We start from the raw sequence: 12,098 nt of genomic DNA, 5'->3' as shown, positions 1-12,098 counted from the left end.
TATGTAATTTTCAGCAGGTTTGAGAAATGAGCTTAGTCCCATCTCACCACACCATCTCTGCCCTGCCACAAAAGAAAGGCTTTTTTGTTTGTTTTTGTTAGTTTTTTTTTCTTTTTAAATTCATGTGCTCCTGCTCTTTTTGTACATAGTGACAATGTGGCCTTAGAATCAGCGTCTTTGGAAAGCTGGACTGGCAAAAACAACCCCAAAAAACCAAAAGAAAGAGCTCCAAACATTTATTCTCATCAGACCAGCTTGCTGAACCTATTTGCTTTCCAGTGTAGTTAATGCAGTGGGTGAAAGAAACGGGGCTGGGACCAGCTCTCGCTGGGAATATATTTGAAGTGTATTTATATTTATATATATATATATGTATTTGAAGTAGGTGCAGCTCAGACTGCACCTGTGTCACTCCATTCTGCAGTTCACTCACTATCAGTGAGATGTTTAGAAAGGATTGATTTATATTTTACTACTTTGCTAATAACAGTAAAAAGCATTAGTACAGTGCAGGGTTGGTAGTTTTTTGGTTTGGTTTTTTTTTTTTTTTGCTTTAAAATCCAAATTTTACTTTCTAAAGCTAGAATGTCTCTATTTTGTGTTCTTATTATGTGCTGAGCTCTTTTTGCTCTGGACACGTAAGTATGGTCAGTTGTTGCTTTTACCTGAATGGAAATGTTGTGAGTTGTGGATCCAAAAGGCTGTTTGAAGGACAGAGGAGGTGTTTTGTATGGAACTGTCTGGCCAAAATTCTGGTGCCTCAGTTCATTCCTCCTGGCAGCTCTCTGGGCTGAGTACTTCCATGTCTGCTTTCTCTCCAGAATTTAGCTCAAAATGTTGTAGTTGTTGTTTTATAGGTTAGAACTAGTCTGTGTGTACAGGTCTTAGCCACCATTCAGAAAAAGGCCCAAGTATAATATATTCAAGATGCTCACACGGCCAGAGTTACAAACAAATTTCAGTTGTGTGACTGTGCATATATTATTTATTGCTATGCATTACTAATGACCTTGTAGCACACCAGTGACAGCAAATCAGAGCCAAAAGGGAATAAAAAAGGACATAAATAGTTGAAATAAATAATGTATCTGCTTTCAGGTCATGAGTCCATCATTTCAGCAATAGTGGGTTTCTTTGGTTTGTTTTTCTATCTTTGTAGTTCAGTTCTGCTTGTTTTTATTTGATCACTTCCCTTCTGCTACTAGATTAGTTAGAGAAGGCTGTGTGCTGCTTTTATAATTAGATGATGAATTCTTTCCTTCTGGCTGTGTTTTCAATTTTGATTATTGGAATAACCTGGCTACTGATTTCAGTAATTCTTTAATTACTGAACCTGTGGTTCTGTTGTGTCACACAAGCTGGGAGCGTGAAGAGCCTTTTTTTTTTAATTTTTTTTTTGGAGTTGGACACCTCTGAACTCTTGCTGGAGAAAGCCTAGGAGACAGCTTGAGAAACCACTCCCCTCTTCTTCATGGGCACACCTGGGTGAGCACAGGTGGGCTCAGTATTCTGTGCCTTAGAAAGCCATTTTGAGTTTCAGATTCTGCAGTGTTCCAGGCTTGTGACTTCTTGTCCCCTTCCTCCCCACCTCAGGGCGCTGTAGATGCCAACAGAGGGAAGTTTGGGTCTGAGTTTGAATTGGATGATCATGACACGAAAAGTGCATCTCAGATTCATCTCCATGTTAGGCTCAAATATGAAGAAAGTAAGAAAAGTAAGTAAAACAAGTATTTCTTTTAAATCCTGTGGCTGCTGTGGGGTAGTGACTGGGGGGTTTTGTTGTCTAAGGAATTAATTTCTTCCTCCAAGTCTGTGCTGTTGCTGGCAGCAGATGAATTTCTCAGATTGTCTCTGCTCCAGGTGCACTGGCCAGTGCTGTGGGTAATGCTCTGAGCAGCTGCTGATTTACAGGAGCAGCTTCTCTCTTGTTCTCTGCTGCACAGACACAAAAGCTTCATAGCTTTAGGTAAATGAGTGAATGAGGAAACGAGCTGGACAGCATTTAGGTGGTTGCAAGGTTGGGTCCCTGTAGTAAGAGTTCTTTAATATCGCATTCCTTGATACCTTCATCCCTAAAATTCCTGGCCTTTGCTGAAGAGCTTTTAAAATCAACCTCCAAATGTTAAAATATTCAATTTATGGGGCTCTCTTCAGATCACATTTCTCCTTTTAGAATTCAATTCTTGCTTTGATCAGTGACACAGAGCGATCAGGTACATTTATTATTCCATGTATATGAGCTGGCAAGAGATTTTTCATGCATCAGCTCTGGTGGAGGGAAAACAGGCAAGGCAGGAACTGTGGCAATGAGGAAGAGGATTGCATCTTGCACCCCAGTAGGTTTGTCCAAAAGAAGTAAGCAGAAAGGCTTGGAAACTCAGGCAAAAATGTGGAAGTTCAGTGCTTTAAAGTGTAGACAGAGCATATACTCAGCTCTCCGTGCCCCTCTGATGATAACAGGTACTTTGTGCCTCAGTCACTTTGCAAACACAGAAGAAGGGGACACACATTCACAACACTGACTGCATAGCCAGTGCTTACCCTTTAAAGAAATCAGATTTATTGGTTATACCAGCAAATAGAATCAAAGTCTGGAAAGTACATATTTGATTTTAAATCTTATGTTAGCTTTTAGGCGTTGATGTTAGGCAGGCAGGAGTGTTTCTCTGAGTGGGATGTGAGACTAGAGTTTCTGTTGGAAATAGGAGCTTCCTGTGAGAAGGTCAGTCTTCTGCCCTTACATCTGAGTCCTTTCTGCCATGAAAGGAGGAGGCAGGAAGATGATTCTTGAGTTATGCAGGTGATTCTGAATTACCTTCTACAAGATTTTTTGCCCACTCTTGTCAAAGAGCTTGTGATAGTCCTGACTGGGAGTGGAGCAAATAAACCTCAGCATAGTGCAAAGGTCTCTGTGTTGGCTCATGACTTGCACTGGAAATTTGGTTGTAACTGAAATAATAGTTTCAGTTCATTTTATTATTAATAAGCAGTAAAAAAAAAAAAAAAACCTCAACTAATCACCAAAGCAGCCAAACAAAGCAAAACTGAGCCACAATAAGTCCAGAATTTGATCTGTTTGGCTGCTCCTTTTCTTGGAATCACTTAGACATTGTCAAGGTAACTATATTCAAATTTAATTGAAAAGCCTTACAATAGCAGCAACTCTAGTGAGCGATCAGTACTACACAGAGCTGGTACTCACTGATTGTGGTGAGCACAGCAATGAAGCACATTTCTTTTCTTTCTTTTTTTTGGTGGAAGGCCACACTAGACCACACGGGGAAAAAGGTCTTTCCCACTTTAAAAACTGCTGGAAATTGCAGGAAGGGGTCAGCAGGCACTTGTGGATTTTCAAAGCAGTGCAAGGGCTCCATCTACAGCTCAGAACATCTCCTGAGATCGTTGTGCAGTACACTCCAAATCCTTTTCTTTAAAATCTTAAAGTACCACACTGCTAAAAACTCCCTTAGAGAGCCCACCATATGATTCTGACAGCCAGCTTCCAACAGAAAATTGTGCCACCTACTATGAGATCACTTATTTTTTTTTTAAAGAACCTGGCTGGTTTATTCAGTGAGAAAGGGATGGTGGCAGAGAGGAAAACTAAAAAAGCTGTAAAAGTCAAATGTTGGTGTGAGGGGAAAAGACTGTGACATTGCTATTTGTAAGCTGAGATGGGCAACAGGGTGATGATCTGCACCACTCACTGTGGTGAGGTTTGAGCAGCTTCCCAGCAGTGGGGTGGGAGAGTGAAAACCCAACTCATTTCATGGGATTTGGATACATTTGGGAAGGAGATTCTGCAAAAGTGGCTGTGCTATCAAGGTACTGGCTTTGGGGACTCAGGTGAGACCTTTCAAACCAGTAGTCAGTGATGTTGGAACAAATAACCACAAGATTCAGGAGGGCAAAAGCAGCCACTCATTTATTTTTGAGGCTATGGCGTGTGAAAACAGAGCAGTGTGTTCTTACAGAGATCTGAACAGAGCGGCAGCAGTGAGTTTTCCCAGAAAATCCCACCAGTGTGGCTCCATTCAGAGTTAGAGCCATGTTCCTGGGGCAGGAGCATAATTCAGGCAGCAGGGCTGCTCACTGGCCTTGGTGGCTGCCAGCAGAGATAAGGCCCTATTTCCCCAAGAGAGAAAAACACAACCTTGAAGACATCTTAAATACAATTCAATTCAAGGGCAAGCAGCAGAACATTTGGGAAAATATTCCTAACTCGTTAAGCTTTATTAGGTGAAGATGGCAAAATTGTTTTAATAAGAAGCAGGACACATAAAAAGCATCTGTGTGCTGTATGTAAAAATCTTTAAAATAGCACCTATATTGAGATTTCTTTCATCAGTCTGGTGCAATAGATGTTTGGTAGTTGGTGTTTTATGATTTTTCTAAAGGGACAACTCAGTAGCTGGTATTTAGAAAGTCTGAAGAGATGTCTGGAGGAGTCACTGACTCAATGAAGTTAGTTTTTGATAAACTATGGAAGATAAGGCACGTGTTCCAGAGAAGCTCAGCAAAGAGCTACTTGTCCAAACATGAATTTGAAACCAGAGGGGAAGCTCCTGGGAGATCAGGGGTGCCTTGAGAGCTGACATTACTCTTGAGGGTTTTTTATGGGACATAATTCTTGTCAAAGCAGTGTAACTTTGACGAGTTCTAGGTTTGGGGAAATAGCAACACTGAGTGTAGAAATAAATAGTTAAAAAAAAATCCTTGATGCTCCAAAACAAAGTTACTGTATTGCTGGGGCACATGGTAAAAAGAATGAAAACCCAGTTAGCAAAGTTTTAGTAGTAATATTTAGTGGGAATCCCTATCAAAAAGGTGTTTGAGAGTCTTCTCCCTTGCACTGCTATTTGGTGCTTTCCTGGAGGTCTGGAAGCAATTGTGGTGACAGCTGCTGAGCAGCAGTGAATCTCACACAGCAGCACCAGCTCCTGAGGCCTCTTCTGCAGGGGAACCACCGAAGCTTTTTGGTAATTTGGCAAGTTTGAGACTGCACATTTAGGAATATGAAACACAAAGACTTGCAGGAAATAGGGGGCTGTATTCCTGAGTCAACAAGGAGTTTTGGTAATCCTTGTGGACAAAGCAGTTCATAAGAAATTCTCAGTGGGTTGGGTGGAAGGATTCCTGTGGAGCTTGATGGTATGAAAGACAAATACTTAGAGGATGAGGATGGATATACAGAAATACACATGCATATAAACACGTTTTCTTGATGTAGTGTTGATGAAATTTAATGTATCCAGTTCTGGTGCCATTTTATTTATAAAAAAACCCAAAAATTAAAATACACTCAACCAAGCAAAGGAGAGAATATCAAGAAAACAGTCTAAAGGCTAAGGGAAATATTTTGATGTCTGGAAGTACCTACTGCATATTTATTGTACCAAATAAACACTTAGATGGAGGGAAAAGGTTGGAGAATAAGAGTCTAAGAACTGAGACCAGCTCTTTCCAGCAGAGGAAGGAAAAGTATGTGTAGTGGAAACTTTCCCCAGAAAAGGGGAAGCTGTGTGGTGGAAACTCCCCAGGAAAAAAAAAAAAAAAAAAAAGCACTTTTACTGCTGAAAACTAATTTTAAGGAAACAAAGCAGGTTCTCTGTTTTGTTGTATCTTTTAGGAGGAAGCCAAAAGCTGTACACAAGGTGACTCTGCTGAGCACAGGAGGAATGGTGAGAAATACAGCAGCCCTGGGTGAGAGCACTGAGCTGTGGCACTGCTGAGGCAGCTGAGAGGTCACAGCATGTCCTGGTCCTTCCTTCTCATCTCTGTGAGCTGGGAAAGGTCAAGCATTTCTTGGCTTTCTAAGTGGTGCTGTCAGGGAGTGCTTGACACACAAACACACACACACACCTTGCAGGCTCATCAGATCCTCTGCAAATCCACATCCCCCCAGGCATAGCCAGGGAGGTTCTGAGTTTCCAGGGGTATTTGTGCTCAAGTGTAGTAACACCAGTGAGAGAAGGAGAATGGCTGATCATGTTTCCTGTTGCCCAGGAGCAGGAGAGGACCCTGCTGTGCCATAATCAGGTGTATTGCAGAGTTCTTGGTTCCAGCTTTTCACACAGAAGAAATGCTGTTCTCTTTCCTCACCCATCTCCAATTCCTAAAAAGGAACAAATTCAATCTATTCCAAGAATAAAGCAATCTTTTTTAGCAGTGTTCTTAATAAAGTCTAGGCAGCAATAAACCCTGGTAGTGAGAAGTGATTTTCCCAGTGTCCCAGTGAGGGAATGCTGCCCAGTTCCCTGGGTTCCAAGGAGCAGCCAGCACACATGCAGAAAGAAAAGGGAGACTGGGGGAGAGGTCTTTATCTCCAAGTTAGTGAAGATCCACAGGTTAACTCAAAACAGATGGAGAGTTTAATGCATAAGACATCCTCAGGACTGGGTAAATACAATTATGTGGCAAAGAGGAGGTGGCTAGAGTAAATGGAGAGGAATTTCCTTGCGGGCAGCTTTGAATGTTGGGATATTTGCACTGTCACTGTTAGCCAAGGTGGAACCATGAAGTGTAAATCCAGTGTCACAATGAATCTCTCTGTGGTGACTTGCAGGGCTGCTCTGGGGGAGAGTGGCAGGGTTTGGGAAGGTCAGTTCCTTGTGCTTTATGTCCTGCTGGCCACTCTGAGTTGGGGATGGCAGGCTGGAGAGTCTTGGCTCCAGAGGGTGCAGGTTGAACTCCTGCCCTGAGGTGCATTTCTGCAGTGACTGCAAACCAGGCTGTAGAGTAGGTGAAGATGTGTTCTGGACAGCTACAGCTGGTGAAACGTGTGGCAGAGGCACCATGCAGCTGTGGAAAGGAATTCCAGGACTGATGAGGGCTGCTTCTGGTTCCCCTTTGCAGGTTTGCAGTCTGGGCACCTTCACTCACCACCAAGGCTGACCTGGCAAGCTGGGCAGAGCCTGCAGAGAACTTCCAGCCAGAAAGGCCCTGTGTGGCCTGTATGGATAAAGGGGCTTCCCTTGTGCTGCAGACTGCAGGGGTTTGCTGGGACAGCATTAAATGCAGCAGCCTGTGCCCTGCAGGCAGTGCTGGCTGGTTGTTAGCACAGCACAGAGCTGTCTGCAGGCAATTTGCCCCCGGGGATGGGGCAGGAAAGGCTGTTGCACCCAGAGCACAGCTCAGAGTGCTGACGTGTGCTCTGTGCTAAGCTCAGGGACATTTTTGTATGCACAGGAACTGCCAGGTGTGCCTTGGACGGGCCAAACCAGCAATTTGGGAGCAGGATCCCTTCAGGCTTAGCACAGCATACATGGCAGACTGGTGTGAGGTATCCCTGTCCTTCTATCTCAGCCCTGGGGATAAGAGCAGTATAACTGCTGCTGTCTGACTCTGAAATGCATTTTAGTGACTTTTTATCTTGTTAAGTCAGTGAAAATATTCATTTTCTTATATGGCCTTATGGCTAAATGAAAGAGAAATCTTAAAGTCTTATTTCTCTGCAATATGCTTTTTAGTAAGGCAGTGAAATCTTCCTTTTAAAATAAAGTCCATGGAAATGGGCAGCAAGAGCAGCTTGTGGACAGGTGATTTGTTTACCTGTAGACAAAGTGCTGCCTGCCCTCATGTGGTTTTCTGTCTTCCCCAGAAAGAGCCTAAATGATACACAGCAAACCAGCAAGGAATGGGACAGTTTGCCCATCAAAGAAACCTGTTGTATTCAGGTTAATGCAACTTTTAAAAATTTTGTAAAAAAAAGATTCAAAACTACTTTTTGCATCCCTTCTCCCCTATCAGAATTTTTCTCATTTCTTTGGGAGTGGACTGGGATCAGTTCTTCAGCATCAAGTATGTACAGTTACATGCTTAAATAGGTACTTCAAAAAGCAAAAGTGGGGGGAGTACAAAATCCTGTTGAGGTCACAGGCATACTGTGTGTATTTATTCTTTCTGGCTGCCTCCTTTTCCCCTTTTAGTTGTCTCCTAGGATTTGGTCTCATTTTCCAAACCTGAGCAAGTTCAAACAGTCAACTGTGAGAAGGTAAGTGCATGTCTCAGTAGCATTCCATTGGGCTCCCTGTGTCTAGCTGTCCACTTTTATAGCTCTTGATTAATGAAGATGCTCTGGTAAAGAAGTTTTGAGAGTCCCATAGGAGTTTGGAATTCATTCCCAGCTCTGAAAGAACTTCAGACACACCTCTGGACTTGGAAGCATTTCTGGAGGATCACTTTCCAAGTGCTTACTGTGAGGTATCAGTGTAAAAGCAAATCAAATGAAGAAATGACAGAAAGCTGACACAGAAACATTCTTCTTAAGTAGTAGTAGGCAGAGTTCCAAAAAAACAGACCTAAAACATAGATTTATATAAAATATTCCTATTGCTTAATACAAGTGCCTCAGTTTAGGGGTTACTGAAATACCATGATTAACAAGACTGGCTGGGAGGAGGAACTCCTCCTTTTCCCTTCTAGCTTTTCAACAGCATCCCAACACTTGCATATAAGAAGTGAAAAATATACTCCAAGGAACACTATTAAAAGCTCAGTTATCTGCCCCAAAGCAACTGACAGGAGAGACGTGGGTAAAGAACAGCAGAGGTTTTATTATGTTGTTCTTACCACTGTTTTGGGAAACTCACTGTGATCTCAGTAACATTCACTCAAGGGAACTCCCCATACCATGGGTCACTTGGGATCGGTGCCACACAGAATTATGGAATAGTCTTGAACAGATTACAGAAGATTTGGATAAAACCAGGTCATAATTTTAAAAATGTTTTGGTTCCTAAGACTGTTACTGGATATTTACTGCTTTGTACATGTCTCTTTCATTTTCTTTATAATCCCATATAGCCAAATGAAAGAGAAATCTTAAAGTTTTGGTTTTTTGCTATTTGCTTTTTAGTCAGGCAGTGAAATCTTACTTTTAAAATAAAAGTACAGGGCATTTCTCAACTGTGAGCCCTCACCAAGAGGTCAAGCTGCTTGTAGCCAGAGATGGGAACAACATCATCACTTTACCCCAGGAAGTGGCTTTTCTAGTCTGAGGGATCCAAAACTACACTGTGACCTCTGCAATCCCCTTTTCTAATTATCATCAATCTTACAAGTTACAGGACCAGGCCATCAGTGCTGTGATCAGCAGCAGCTCAATTTCATTAAGCATCTCACTCCGAGATGCTTTCTAGATGGGGGTGACAAACTATTTGTCTTTCAAGGCCCCACTGAGCATCTAAGAGCAAACATATGCACAGATCCAAAAGAAGTGATTGTTCTCTTTTTGATTGTTATTTTTAAGTGGAAGTAAATGGCAGCTTCTCAGAAAAAATGGGAATAGTTCACATTCAGAATCATCAGTACAATCTGCATTTTGTATTGTACTTGAGACCAGCTACAGGACTCTTCTGGGTACTGCAAAGGTATAGAATTGCACAGTATGGCTCTGGTTTCTTTCTGTATCAATTGTGAACTAGATGACTTTTATTTCTTTATAAAAACTGAAGAGCATGGTGTCTGTTAGCTAGAGGTAACAAAAATCTCCTCCATAGCTAGATAGATCTTAAAATTTTTAAAAAAATAGTGTGGGTGTTCAGGTACATACATTAACAATCAGAATGAAGGAGCACAATGCAAAAAAGAAACTGTAATTGACATTTAATTTAGAAGTATTTTCTTATTCAACGAAGCATTGTAAATGTACTGAATTTAAGCGGTTGCTTTATTCTCAGTCTTGTGGCTCCTAATAAAATTTGGGGGGGAAAAAAGAAGCCAAATATGGCTCCAGATAGGAAAGAGCCTTTTTTCACAGAAAGCTGCTCTTGTTCTGAGGGCTTGAGCACATTCTTTCCCCATCCACCCCTGGAGAGAATGGTGGTGCACAGCTGCTGCCCGCTTCTTCCTGTGCCATTCCTTGTGCTCCAGCAAGGCCGAAGTGATTTGTAGCTGAGCACAGAAAGGACAATCTTCCCTGTGCTGTCTTAGCTGTTTAAAAGAGGCTAATTAACATAACATGTAATTCATTTGTTGGCAGTGTATTGTTTTTTACACTAGAAGAAAGTCCTGCTACTGTAAGTCTGCTTATCCTTATGTGAAGCAGTTTTGATGGGAAGCATAAGGCACCTCACCCATAATTTCCAGAGCCATCAGACAGACTATCTGAATTTAAAACCCCACAAAGTGGGAAATACCTAAGCTGATAAAATCTGTAGGTTGCTCTTAATGTGCTTTTTTTAAGAGTTTGGGCCCTTCCTTCAGCTGGCTGGAGAAGAGCTGCTTCTTCTCTTAAGTCATGCTACTGAATAGTTTAAACACTACAACTGATGGCTTCTTTCAGATTCCTCCAAAACATGACAGGATTTATAACACAGCAATTCCAGAATAGTATCTTAAGTCAGGATTACGATTGGGTTGAAAGTCATACAGCACAAAACATTTACCTGTATAAAAACACAGGAGGCACAAAAACCAAAAAAGTTTGGATTTCTCAAGCTGCATAGGTGACTGTATTTTGTATTAGAAATCTCCTTTTAGTTCTTACATTTCAACTCTCCAACTCCTCAATGCTACAGGGAGCAGACTTTTAACCCTACAGAATGAGGGAAACTGGATTTGAGCATTTTCTTTAATTGGTATGTTCATAGTACAGAACTATGGCAGCAGCATCTTTAAAAATGAAGACATGAATATGAATGATAAAACTAGCCCGGGGTAATTAATGCTTGCAAGAAGAGACCTTCTTGTCTATGCACAGAATGGAAGCAAATTCAAGTGAAATATCCAGAAACCCCAAAATCAAATTGGGACTGTAATGTTTGCAAGGAAAAAGGGTGATCAAAGGACTAAGTGGGAACTAGAGCTTAAGACCTAAGAACTCTGAAGTTTTTATTGATGTGACATCTCTGTTTGAAGAAAAATAAAGTTAATGAAATTTACATGATGATAAACTTCCAAGCTTCCACAGATTTTTCATAAAGAAAAAAAACATTCATGAATCAGTGAACCACAGCAAGAGTAAGGCCCTACCAGTTTCGCAGACTCATTTACACTTGGAGCAGGAGGAAGGGAGGGCACTTTGATTCAAGTCATATAGGCTAGGATGAACTCAGCTGCCAAATTCTGTGTTCTGCTCACTTCAGGGATTTGGATGGGCATTTAAATAGATTGTGGTAACTTTACATTAAGCCAAACCATCAAAAATTGGGCAATACATGAAGACAGGAAATAGAAAATCAAAATAATACAGGTTTTGTTACAAAGTCAAAGGCAGACTGAACAAATCCAAGAAGTATTTTCAATTGCTTGAAAACCTGAAGGTGAAACAGTGTCCCAAAGTCAAGGCATAATTTAGAACTTTATAATGTTACCTGGAAAAATTATGTCCATCAGATGAAATTAGGACGTATGTCTGCAATTCCCAGACTCTCAAGTTAGATCTGAGGCTAAACTGGAGCTTCATCAGTGGTGGAGGCAGCAACAGCTGAAAGAACAGGGTGTTCCACTCTTTGGAAGCTTTGTTTCTGAAACACTAAATTCCATCATGGGGTCTTTCATCTCCACCACAGGTGCAAAACATCAGTAATGCTAATTCCAGCAATCCAGATCCTATTTCATATGCAGAAATTAACCCAAAGGCAAGTAATAGAAATGCATACATCATCTCATTCAATTATTCAGCAGTTTTGCAGACATACCGGAAAAAAACTACCTTTTGATATAAAAATTGTCTATGAAAAAGTCTAACTTGAATTTTTCTCCATGGATCATAATTCCACATGTGCTGCTGGATCTGTAGAAGAAGAGAGAAAAATGAGCACTCAGTTTGAACTGCCTCAATTGGCAGATTGGTTTGAAAATCAGTATAGCCTCCCAAGACTTGTTCTTTGCAAGGTACCAGTGCCTGAAGAACAATTCTCACCCACAGTGTGTAGCAGCACTTCCTTAAGGGTTAAGATAAGGCCAAGCTCAGAAAATTGCAAAAACGGTGAGGGTCTTTTACAGAACTGGAACAAGTCTGTTCTCTGGCTTTCAGAATTAGGTTCAATTACACCAAAATTGCTCAGCAAGGCCCTTCCATCCCATTGCACTCCCTGATGATTTAATTCATTCCCTCATTCAGCCCTGTGCATGGCACAAGCTCACAGTGAGGG

General features: G+C 41.4%; 1 protein-coding gene across 5 annotated transcripts in view; it reads right to left on the bottom strand.

The window, feature by feature from the left end:
• Positions 1-5,027: 5,027 nt before the first annotated feature.
• Positions 5,028-12,098, bottom strand: part of UGGT1 (UDP-glucose glycoprotein glucosyltransferase 1) — a 44,627-nt gene continuing 37,556 nt past the window's right edge. For 2 of the 5 annotated variants that reach the window (XM_005529621.3, XM_014258396.2), the window contains one exon: positions 10,809-11,737. In XM_005529621.3, the coding sequence (XP_005529678.1) occupies positions 11,712-11,737 (26 nt within the window). In that variant the 3' untranslated portion in view covers positions 10,809-11,711. Of the gene's footprint in view, positions 6,116-8,285; positions 8,301-10,808; positions 11,738-12,098 lie in introns of those variants that run through there. The other 3 variants (XR_015773430.1, XR_015773431.1, XR_001331920.2) reach the window with 3 other exon arrangements.

The sequence above is a fragment of the Pseudopodoces humilis genome, chromosome 11 (genome assembly GCF_049639895.1).
Source record: "Pseudopodoces humilis isolate 2021_Gansu_Grassland_sample_001 chromosome 11, ASM4963989v1, whole genome shotgun sequence".
Classification (NCBI taxonomy): Eukaryota; Metazoa; Chordata; class Aves; order Passeriformes; family Paridae; genus Pseudopodoces; species Pseudopodoces humilis.
Note: the sequence above shows the minus strand (reverse complement) of the source record. Positions and strands in the feature narration are given on the sequence as shown.